Genomic DNA, 12,961 nt, shown 5'->3' on the forward strand with positions numbered 1-12,961 from the left:
AATGTGTAGGTATAAGAAAACTTTATCTATATAATACCAATTATAAGTTGATTCCTAGTCAGCTTTCTATGATAAATATAGAACCTAAAATTAATGAAAGCTGGACCGGTCTTAATTACAGTAATTTCAGTCCAACTCTTCATAATGTGCAAGTGAATTTTAAGGCAAAAATAGTTTGATAGTTGCCTAGTTATTGCAGTGGTTGAGAAGGAAACACAATCAAGAAGAAAAACAGAAATAAGAGATAGGGATCAACAAATGGACAAATGACCAAAGGAAAGAACTTTTATTCATGAGGTCAAAATTTGAAGAAAATATTCAGAAATAAAATGTGTCCAGGTACAATAAGAGAGACTTTTCTCTCTTGTACCTCACAAATACTAAGTTGGATGCTGATCTTGTGCTGGCTTCAGTTCAATTCAAATGTTAAAGCAAAAAATTGCAAAACCACAGAATAATTTGAAATGAGAAAAAGCTCATGTATAATGCATGAGAAGTTGTAGACTTACTATTTACACAATTTAATCCGTCAGATTTTGCAAATTTTATAATTTCCTTTTATTTTGAACTCAAAAATTGAAGCTATGAAGATAAAAAAATTTAAGATTAATAATGCCCACCAATGGAACATATGTATCTCATCTGTTTCAGAGGAATCATTTGGTCACAGAGCCCAAACTTGCTGTTTCAAAAGTTGTTTACAATTGATTAATCTTTATTAGTCATTTGGGATAAAGGAAAGTTATGAATTTCAAGAATTTTTAGATTTAAAGAGAAGAATGTGAATGTACTTTGTAATCTTGTTTAGCCAGAGGTAAAGCATGTAGCAGAGAAAACTCAATAAATAGCTGGTTTTTTGTTTTTTTTTTAACATTAATCAAGTATAAATCCTTAAACTGATAGTACATAGATTAGCAGGGTTTTGAATTTTTTTTTTTTTTTGGGGTAATACTTAAGGATTCTTGTCTATCATTACATCTACTTGTCCATTATTCTGGGCTGGTTTCCTTTTGCTACACAAATTTATCTCTCTACCTCTTATACTCCTATATCATTTGAAATAATGTCAGTAAATGCAAATTTATATTCATGTTTTCCCTGCAATAAATATGCTAGGACTTAGGCCTGAGATGGGAAGGAAGAAGTTATGTGCTGCATTACACAAAGAGGAGTATCACTTTACTGGAATTCGTGGGAGCTGTACTCATGTTATGGTTTGTTGAATTGCTGTTTAATTAAGGCTAATTCCAAATTTGCTTTTGTTTCTCAACTCTAATTTTTTTTTTTTGTTTTGAATCTTGCTCAGATTTCCTCTGAAATATTTCATCTTTAGTAAGGTATCAGTGAATCTCTTTGGTGACCAACTAGGGATGATATAGGTCATCATTCTTATTAAGTTGTCACTCAGGGAGATATTTTGGGAGTTTTTATCTTTAAAGAGCAACAGTAAAACTTAAGTTGTTCTTAGGCTTGTTTTCATATTAGACTGAGCTCCTTGAGAAAAGGGTCTTTTTGGGGAAGAGTGCTATCTTTATATGCCCAGTGCTTATCTGAAAGTCTGGCATATAATAAGTCCTTTTGACTTAATTTGTCCTTTTTTCTAAAATATGATGTTTCTCTTTTTTCCCTACTTACCCAACAACAAAAGAATGTTTTAATTAGTAGATATCTTACTATATGATGTCTTTATTACTATGTCATATAATATCTAAAAGCTGACTTTTTAAAGTTCTTTTAATGACGTGGTAGTTTGTAGGAAACAGACAGCACTTAGTAATTGTTATTGAAGATGTGATTCATTAAACATATGACTCCTTTCACTTGAGTGTGCAAGAAATTCTGATGTGAATATAATGCCAGTGTCCTATTAAATGAAGTCTTGAAACAGTGAGCAATTAAAATATATGGGAGACAAATGGGTCATAGTAAAATCTTAATAAAGGCAAATTGGCTCATAGTTGGATCAAACTCTCCCTTTACACCTATTGGATTTCCATATCAAATGTTTTTTAATTGGTTGGTAGGGTTTAAGGGGGTGAAAGGCAGTTTCTTTTATTTTTTATTTTTATTTAAAGAAGACACAAATCTGGTTTGAAAAGAGATTTCCAAATCATTATTAAAGGTACTAATAATAAAATATGGATGGAGAGGGTGAAGAAGAATCCCTTAAGTATTAGTAGGAAAACTTTTAAATTCTTAGAACTATCTTTTCTAGGTTCAAAATTGTTAAAGTACTTTATGGTATATAACTAGTGCAAGCTAATTTTTTTAAGCTCTTAAATGTCATCTTTCACTGAATGAGAGATATTCCACAGTTATTACTTGAGGCAAGGATTTGTACAAGGTTAGAATAGGGTGGAAGAAGTAAACTCGCTTCATCCTAATTACTATCTGCTATTCATTTGGCGATTTATATACATTTTCCTACACACTTTACACTTTCCAAGTTGGATCTGGCCATTGTTAACATAAAAATAATCTATTTCCTGTGCCCAATTACATGAACCTGAACAGCAGTAATAATATCTTGTGATTTAGGGATACATGAGATTTTTTTCTTTAAGAGGTCAAAATGCTTTCCCAGTGCTTGTCTCATCTTCAAACCACCCTTTGGGATGGAAAAAGGAGATAATTACACTGCTTAAACAATAAGGAACCTGAAAATTTGAAAGAGGTTGTACTTTTTCCCCAAGGTCACAGAATGTGTAAAATAGGGTAAGAATTCAAGAGTTTTATGCCTTTTTCCCTTAGCCTTCTTCCATTCTATTATTCTTGGATTACCTTTAATAAAATATGACATTTAAAAATTTATCATATTATAATGCAGAGCCTCTATTGAATTGGGATAAGTAATAGTTTTTTTGTGTGCCTTTTTTTTAATGGTGAAAAAGTTTTAATACTGAAGATTCATTATTTTGTTGAATCAGTGATGCCATTAGAAAGAAATAAATTTGCACAATTAAAATAATATTGTATAATCCTGGGCAACATTAGCCAGGAAAGACACATGAACAATGTATTTAAGACACATGGGGTCATATACAAGCAAGTAACAGATTATCAATGAGCTATACCATGATTTTAAAAAAATGTATGTACCATATGATATATTGACATGTGATAAAAGAGGGAAAGTTGACAAGAGTTTTGTGATTTTTTTTTTACTAATATGTATCTAAATTAAGACAGATATATAAAACAAAACAAGGAAGTATTGAGCACTGACTCTTTCCATTCTCAATGCCCAGAGTCAATTGGATAGTCAAGCTTCAGCTTTTCTTTCCTCCTGCTCTTGACTTGGATAAAATAGCACATCTGGGATGCTCAGACATTGCCAATCCTATGATGAGGCACTTGCAGGGTCTGGAGGTTAGGACATGTGAAATATGGAGCTGGAAGGAAACATGCTGCTATTCCATTGGAAGCAAAAGGAAGTGTGGGTCCATAGAACACCTCTTCTTTGCCTTCTCTGCTGACATCCAAAACCTGCCAAGAAAAAAGCCATTGAATACTCAGAGATCAAATTCTACTTGCCAAACTTTACAGCTAGCAAGTGAATCTTGTTAAAACACAACAGGAACCCAGTTCCTCTCTTGGGTATGAGAATATATGATTTCTGATTCTCCAAATTTTTGACCACCCAGTGCTTATGAACACCACATTGTACCCCATATTTTCATGATAAAATACACAAACCCATATTGAGAGTCAGCATAGACTATGGAGAGAAAAATTGGACAGATTCAAAAGTCTACCTGTGCCTTAACTCTACCACTTCCTTATTAATGTATGAAATAGTCTTTGACGTTCCTGTCACTTTTCTTTACATCATTATCATCATAATGACAATGATGATCTGATATTTATGAAGTGCTTCAATGTTTTAAGACACTTAATGAACTTTCCTCATTTGAATTTCACTACCAACCTTTATGGCAGGAATGAGGAACTTCTGCCAAAGATTGTTTGGATATTTATATTATTTATGGGCCATAGAAAATTATCACTTTATAGAACTCAAGCAATGTCCATAGCTTTCAGTTTATCATCATCTGCTACTGCCTTAGTAGTATTTCTGCAAGTTAGACATTCTCCCTCTTTTATGGCAAGTATATAGGTATTATACCCAGATTAAGTAACTTACCTGCAGTCACATAGAAAGAATCAGATGTTATATTTGAACCCAATTATAAATAATAATAATAACATTTAGTCCAGCAATTCAACCAATATAGACCAATTATGCCATGTCACTTGCCATGCTTAACTCATGGAGTGGGAGTGGGGGAATGGGAGGAAGGGGTGAAGATCAAATCAGATAGTATACTTCACATTACTATAAATGGTGATTCAGGTGTGTCAGAACAGGCTTGATAGATAATTTGTCTTCTCAGATTAATGTGTCTTAAAGAATTGCCAGAAGCTTAGAGAGGTTAAATTTTTTAACAATGAACACAAAATTAGCATCAGGAAAAAGCATCTGAATCTGTGTTTTCTAGACTTCAAATGTAGCATTCTATTGAATATGTGTTTTTATACATATAAATATATAGTGTGTATATGAAGAAAAAATTATATACCATGTTTTCTGCCTCTAAAGTGGTCATATCACACATGCATAAATACTAGTTATAGGAATAGTATATTTGTATCTGTGATAGCATTACAATAAATATTAGATAAGGCTCTGTTTTTTCTATCCCCTCACAAAAAAAGTAATTTGCAGCTTAATTCAGGAAACACAAAACAAAGCATATCTTTCTACTATTCCCTTAATTGTAGTCAATAAGACATAAACTGCCTGTGAAAAATCCATAGGAAAATACAAATGAGACTTTTGGAGAGAGGGAAGACAAAAACAAATATGAAACTACAGATAAAATAAGAATGTACATTACTTGGAACCTACTATGATTGGGGTTGGAGCAGAGACATTTTAACAACTCATCTGACATAAACATGCATCAGAGAATCCCTTTAGAAGTCATGTAAATGTTTTAGTTTCTGTTATTTTTTTCTGTCAGCTGAAAAACCTAGATATACATCAAAGAATGCAAGCATTTAACTCCTAAATGATTTGTCATGGCATCTTTAGGTTACACTGAGAGCAAAAGTTACTCAACAATAGTGAGGTTCTGCAGCCTAATCAAAAGTACAAGTCACAAAGTTACCCCATCTTGGCTTCCCTGTCTTAAAAAACTTCAAGAATACAGTAAACAAGGTGAAGAGAAAAAATGCTAAGAGGTCCTTCAGCATCATAACCAGTGTGCAGGTTCAGTGGCAGACTACTGTTTCTGATTTCATTTCAGGAAATTGTATCATCTCTGGGACCATATGACTAAAAACTAATCTATGTGGCTGTTAACCAAATGACAAGTGTACACCAACTTTGCAGGGTCTACAAGCTAGGAATTTTCAACCACCTCCAAACAGGTACAATCCATATCAAGAGAATTATCTTTAAAATCTTACAGATTATATGTTTTGTCTATGGCTGAGCCTATCTCAGGGCTGAATGAAGCATTTGGAAGTATTTGTACTGTGGAATAAACTACAGATAAACAACTGGTCAAAGGGCCACTGGCAAAAAAAATTGCTGAGGCAGATTTTCTGACTTTATTTGACTTCATTAATGAAAGAAAGGTCTTCCTTTAAGAGCAGATCAGAAAGAGAAAAAATGTTTTAAATGAATTTCAAATAGGGTAAGAAATTGTGTTCATAACTGATTTAATAATACTTTTCAACATGCATTATTTTTGTCTAGCCACCTGAGTTCTAATATACTCAACTGGTAGTCATTCACATTTTCTTTACCCCTCTTCTCTTACTATATTACATTGTTAAAGTTACTTAGAACTTTGGGTGGCAGAATTAGTTGGTCAGTCAAAAAAATTTTGTTAAGTACTTCCTATATTATATATCAGATACCATGCTAAGAACTTGGGATACAAAGATAATAAAAATCCCTGCACATCAGGAAGTCATCATCTACTGGAGAACCCATTGTTTAGCCAATGCCCTATGCCATTGTTTTGCTTTGTCAACTGGCCAAATTCCTACTTTAACCAAAAATAAGTTCATAAATTTTAGAGTCCAATATTTTTGCCAAACCCACTTGTTATAATCATTGTTAAACATGTATTGACTAACAATTGTGTGCAAAGCTCCTATTGCGTTGTCTTCTAAGGCTCTGAAGCCAAAGGGTAGATATTAAATTGGAAGTGATTTAAGTACAGCTATTATTCAGTAAAAAAAAGAAGTAATTTTTGCCTAGCTAAGGTTTCATAAAAGCAGATATAGAAATGCGTTCTTCTCATGCCAAGTGGACCTTGCTCACATAAGGAGCAAAATGAGCTCCTGCAAATGTGGAAGCAATAGCAGGATTTGGCACACCTTGGATGGCATTGGTTTGTTTTGTTATTTTTTTTTCTTTAGAGATGAAACTACCATTAATAAATACCTTGGTGCTAGACTTTACAAATGGAGAGAGAACTCTCTTCAATTTATATGCACAGTACCCTTGCTGGTGGTGTCATTTATCTCTCCAGAATGCATCTCTAAGGGAGAGGAAGGATTTAAGGCCATTCAGGCAAATATATGTCAGAATACACAGTTAAAAGAGAAGATACCAGTTGAATGAAAATAATCAGCCAAAGACTCTTTGTTTGACTCTCTGGGCCAAAGGAGACTGTGTATGTTAAGCAGATGTAATGCATTTAATCTGTGAGCATAAGAAAGGGAAAGTTAGCATCCCCCCCCAAAAAAAAATAACCTCCCTTATTAGCTGGCAAAAAAAGACATCTGCATGTAAGCACTGCCAATTTGGCAGAGTATCCCTTAGCCAAAAGGAAATAATACTGAATGAAGAATAGTAGAGGTAAGCTGGAAATGCAAACTAATCACATGCACACATAAGCAGCTGCTCCCCAGTACGTTATTCTTCATACATGGCAAAGTAGATTAAAATCAATGCTCCATGCCAAATATTTGCTATGCCAACATAAAAATAAACAATAGTACTTCTACATCTACCAGAAACTTTTATTTCAAATATTTGTCCTGTGGTTTTCATTAAAAACAGCCCATGTCACAATCTTAAGAGTTGACTGTCAGGTATATTTTCTTTCACGCCTGCCCTTGAGACAAAGAACACTGAATGCAGCTTGTTGCAGGTCAAAGATTAATAGAGAAACCACACAGTTCAGACTAGTGGAATGAAAAAATATATATATATATATTCTTTTCTTGTCGATGTTTAGATGTGGTTTTCTTAGTATGTTAGAAAGTTTGGGAGCAACCTGGGAAGAAGAATCATAGGATTAAAAATTTAGGTTTGGAAGGCAGACTTAGTGGTTACTTAATCCAGCCCTCTCAATTTATAATTGAGCAAATTAACAACCAAGAGGCTAAAATACTGGCCCCAAGTCATAGAAATGGTTATCTGACTGTAAAAAAGGAGCACTTTCTGTTGCTTTCTGGACCTGACCAAACTCAGTACTGTTTTACAGTTTGGCTGTATCTTTAGAACCTCCAAATTTACACAAATAGGATAAATGAAAGTAATTTAATCAATCAATAAACATTTATTAACTATACTGTGTGCCAGAACCATGCTGAGCCCATAGACAGTCCTTGCCCTTGAGGAACTTACAAATCTAATGAAGGAGACCATACATAAACAAACATTCAAAATGAACTACTTAGAGGGCTAATAGGAAATTATTGAAAGAGAGAAGCCAGTAGAATTAAAAGGGGTTAAGAAAGGTTTCATATAAAAGCTAGAATTTTAGTTAGGACTTAAGGGAAGCAAGGGTTGTCACTTAGAAGGCAGAAAAATTTAAACATGAAGGATCAGCTGGAAAAAATGCTCAGAAATGGGAGTTTGTTCATTGGACAACCAGGAGGTCAGTGTCATTGAACCAAAGAGTAGATTTGGGGGAATAAGGTGTAAGAAGTCTCTGAAGGTAGGAGGTGTTTTAAATTCAAAAAACCCCAAAACATTTTTATCTGCTTCTGGAGCCAATAATAAGCCACTGGAGTTTAACAAGGATCAGAATTCCATTTTAGAAAAATCACTTTAATGGCTATATGTAAGATAGAATAGAAGCAGTTATTACAATAATCAAGAGGGCGTATTAAAAAGATGTTGTAAAGCTAAAACCAGTAGGTCATGGTAACAGCTTGGATATGAAGGGTAAGGAATCATGGATGACTCAAAGGTTGAAAGCTTGAGTACTCCTCAGCAACATGTGGGTTCTTCTGAACTGAGCTACAAAGAAGGACTGGGAGATATGAATAGCATGAACCTGAAAGGAAGAGAAGTTACTGAGTGATAGAGGAAAGGAGAGAACCTGTAAGTGGCAATGGGGAGCAACAAATATTCTAATATCCCCATCCTCACCAGGAAGCCAAAGAGAATGAATAAGATGAATTCATTTAGAGAAATATCACTATCCATTTGTAACAAACTCTGTAGTTTTCTTTTACAATTTTTATAAACAAGTTTTTTTTTTTAATTTTTAAACTTTGTACTTTTATAAAAGCAAAAAAAAATTTCTCACTAGTAGAAAAGCATCTTATTGACATTTTAATTTCAAGGCCTCCCTGGCTACCCTTTCCAATGCTGGTAGCACTTTATTCATTCTCCTTGGGCATATCCAAAAACCAAACTAGATCACAATAATCATCATCATCATCATCATCATCTATATATGTCAAACTAAATCAAGTTAGATTAAAAGTATGATATCTTTTGCATTTAAAACAGCTTTAATCTGATCTATTTAAATAATCTATTGATACCAAATAAATGAAAATAGATAAAAGGAATACATATTAACCCTATGACTTCCTATAAAAGTTAAATCCATGTAAGGCAATCCTCACAGCAAAAAAAAAAGTGCCTACAAATTAACCAGCAAACACTTGACCTCATTGCCAAGCAAGGTCAGCCAAGGGAAAGACTTGTTTAGAATGTAAAGCCATATATAAAGTCTTATGGAAAAAGAGTATGAAAAAAAGATTATGGGATTATATCATTAAAGAGCATACAGAACGAGGTAATGCAAGTCAGATCATCCTCAGAGCACATAAGGATAAAAACTGAAGGACAACAAACAGCTAAAATAACAAATGATTTGGGAGGAGGTCTGGAACAAATCATTTTCTTTATCACAGTGGAGCCACTATATTTAGTTTCTAATGTCTAATGTCCCCTGTGGGCTATATAAGGAAATGTAAGGGTGAATAAATCATTACTCTATCTCTCTTAAAGAAAGTGGGAGCTAGAATAGTCATTTCAGAGCATATGCTACAGAAGTTGGAATGGCACTAAAGAAAACAAAAATGGTAAGAACAGCTTGATCAGAGCAAGACTACATAAAGGTTATCCACGATGGAGACAAATTTTTTATTTTGATTTTGAGAGCACTGATTAGTCAGTTTTCAAGATACCTGAAAAAAAAAAACAGGAAGACAGATACCTAACAACTAGGAAAATATCATGAACATTTATTAGGGGAAAAAAACTTCTAACTCATATATCACTTTGGAGATATGGCCAAAAAAAGAGCCAGTGACATCATGAATGAGAAGGCATTTATCAATCAATAGGAACTATTAAGTTCCAGACTCTATAATAGGCATTAGAGATACAAAGGCAAACGTGAAGTCGTCTCTGCTGTCAAAGAACTTAACATAGTTTTGTGGAAGAAAACATTTACAGAGTGTCCCTCCAAAACACTTTAAACTGCCCTAAGATTCTGGGATACCCTGTGTCTATGTAAATGTGTGTACATTATATTCATTATGTATATTCCAAATGTAAACAAAACAAATGAAAGATAATATTCAAGGAATCCTAGATGAAAACATAATATAGATAATATAAGATCTTATAAAGCAAATATATTAACTATAAAAATGCATTTCAATCAGTACTTCTGACCTCTTTAATATAGCCTTAAAGACAAGGTATCATTTATATATGACAAAATAATACAAGATACCTTAAGATAGAAAACAAAAGATAACCTTGTTCAGCAATTTTCAGATTATTAATATCAAGAGATGAATTAAACATAGGGCAGTATGCTTGCTAAAGGTGTTTGCCAATCTCATAAAGGATACTGTGTACAGAGCTCAAAATGAAAGAGAGATTCCTCACATACAGTATTTTTTTTTATCTCCCTGATGTTCATGTTTTTAGATAACGCTATGCTACATCAAGACCTGAACATTGTATAGCCTGCTAAATAAGATAATTACTCAAGAAATTTTAGCCTATATATATATACACAGCAAAATCCAAGTGAAAAATGACACTTTCCCAGTCTTATACACAGTTGGATAAACAAATCTATGGAGTGGATTATGAATCCATGAGTTCGTAAATGTTGGACAGACATTGCAAGTGGACAATAAGTCAGACAATAATTAAATAAAAAGGACAAAAGAAGTTAGCTGGAAAATATTTGGGAAATTGAGCAGCATTTTCAATAATCTCAAATTTTTATTTAAAAAATGCCATCTCTTTAGCCCCAATATTCTTCTAGGAATGATATATGGCTAATATATTTTCCATGGGATCAAACTTGTATGAAAACATCCAAAGGGTAATGGAGATTGGTGTAAATAGGTTTCAGTACATTACCAAAAAGTTACACACACAAGCATAAACTAGATTAAATTCTACTCAACTAGCATTTAAAGCACCTCCTATATTCCAAGTATTATATTAGATGTGCGTCAAACCATCTGTGGTTTCAAGAAAATTACATTCTATTAGAGGAAATTATATGTACAGAAAATTAAATTCAAAATATATCCAAAGTAATTTTTAGGAGGAGGCCAAATTTCTGATATGAAGGATAATTTATTAACAATAGGATATAATTAAAGGGATAAAGTAGAGTAAAATAGGGAAAATAAGGGGGAGGGATTAAGTTAGATAGGTATGAGTGGTGGCTATGGGAGGAAGTATTTCCATCTGCAACCAATGATTCAGAATCACAAGTAGTCTAAGTGAAGCTATAGGATAATATATGTTTTTGAGTATATGCATATATGTATATATACTACATGTATGTGATCACATACACACACAATAACATTAATTCACAGAAGCTATGATTTGATCATCAATCTCTCAGCAAGAAGTAGATAATAGGAAGTCAAGAGAAAGGTTGAACATGTATAGCAGCTGGACAAATTACTTGTTTTTGACAGGCTTACTGTCTAAGGCAAGAAATCTGGGCCCTGGCTGTTATGGGAGGATGAAGATGAAGGATAGGGGATAATATTACATCAGATCAATTACATTAGGTCAGGTAGAAAGTTGTCAAGTGACTTAAAAATTTACAGTTGGTTATAAAATGTCTTCTCGGTTTAGACATCTTGTTTCCTCCAACACTTCACCAATACTTATAAATTTGAAAGGCCACCCTTCTCTTCCTTCCTCCCTTCAACCCTCAAGTAAAGGACACACAAGTAGTCTTAAAAGATTCTTCAACGTTCACCAAGGACACAATGGTATGAGAGCAGATTTACAACCTGCTTGGAAGGAAAAAAATGCTACAACTGTATTAAAAACCCACCTAAACATAACCAAGCACTTGTCTCCCATCAGCTGGATAAAAACTCCCAGGAAAGCTCATTTTGCAGCACCTCTAAGCTCACCAACCATGTCCAGATGGCAATTCCTCATAGACTTGGAAACCACAGACAGCTGACACAGATTGCTTGCACTTAACAGAACAGCTAATTTGTGCAGGAAAAGAATATAAACGCTCCAATCAGGGAGCTTCCCCTTGGGCTGATCTCTTGCACCATGGCAGAGAACAGTTAACTCCAGAACAGCTTTTATGCCTGGGAGAGTTGAATCTCTTCCCTCATTCCCGGATGTCAAGTCAACAAGTGCTGGGCATCCCTGTCGCCCTCACTCTGGCAAAATTCTCCTTTCAGCAAGGCGTTTGAATTTAAAGGGGGGAAAGTGCCATGGAGTCAGACAACATATAAACTAGAACTATAAAACTACAGCCAAAAACATTTAAAAAACAGGTCCTGTCTAAGGAAATCACTGGCATCTAGGACTATTTCCAAAGGCACGCTGAGCCCCGTGCTGGGCCTGAGCTGTGAACGCTGTCCTGTGCCAACACTGCTTTGGGAATGGCAGGCCAATGACAAACCACTTGCTGCTCAGAACAGCTCTGGGAACTGTTGGCCAGCAAGTGAAGCAGGCTTTGTAGCCAGCAATAATGGAAATGCACAAGCCTTAAAAAGAAGCATCCTATTATTTTCAGTTCTGACACTTAGAAAAATGACAAATTAAGAAAAGAAGAGGGAGTATTTTTAAGCTATTACAAAAGTTTTCTTTTTTTCTTGTTTTAAAACAGGAGGAACTCCCTCTCATTCCCACACATACATGTGTGTCTGTTTTACATACACATATCCATGTATGCACATGTGTACATATACATATACATCCCCAGGCTCATTCCCTTTTTTTCCCCAAGGGCACAATCTTTTAATAAATAAAATTATCAACATACACTCAGAGGTCAGCTTAGTGTCTGAATGAGTGGAGTGCACACACACACACACACACACACACAAATACTTTTATCCTCTCTCTTCACTTGAATGCTTTTCCTCAGTCAGTAACAGCACTGCAAAAAAGTAAACTTTCTGAACCATTTTAAGAGACTTCAAAAGGAACCTCAACTACCCACCTGGATACATGCCAGAGGCTCATTTGTCCAAATCGAATAGCCACCAACTAAATATATTCTTCCATTATGGACAGCAACTCCTGATTCATTTTGACCTAAAGCAAAAAGGAAGAAGGAGGGAGTGAAATACACCACCTGCATGTTTTAATTAACCCTTTTGGCACTGAGATATGCAATTTCTTCATGCTGGTGGATTTAACAGAAACAGAGAGAAACAGGTAGCAACTGATCAG

At 34.3% G+C, this 12,961-nt stretch overlaps 1 protein-coding gene across 2 annotated transcripts in view; it reads right to left on the reverse strand.

The window, feature by feature from the left end:
• Positions 1-271: 271 nt before the first annotated feature.
• Positions 272-12,961, reverse strand: part of KLHL32 (kelch like family member 32) — a 213,110-nt gene continuing 200,420 nt past the window's right edge. The window contains exons 9-10 of one of the 2 annotated variants that reach the window (XM_031964500.1): positions 12,729-12,823; positions 272-3,486 (exon numbers count right to left, since the gene is read on the reverse strand). In XM_031964500.1, coding sequence (XP_031820360.1) covers positions 3,325-3,486; positions 12,729-12,823 — 257 coding nt within the window. In that variant the 3' untranslated portion in view covers positions 272-3,324. The remainder of the gene's footprint in view (positions 3,487-12,728; positions 12,824-12,961) is intronic. The other variant, XM_023503115.2, reaches the window with a different exon arrangement.

Source organism: Sarcophilus harrisii, chromosome 4 (genome assembly GCF_902635505.1).
Source record: "Sarcophilus harrisii chromosome 4, mSarHar1.11, whole genome shotgun sequence".
NCBI classification, from domain to species: Eukaryota; Metazoa; Chordata; class Mammalia; order Dasyuromorphia; family Dasyuridae; genus Sarcophilus; species Sarcophilus harrisii.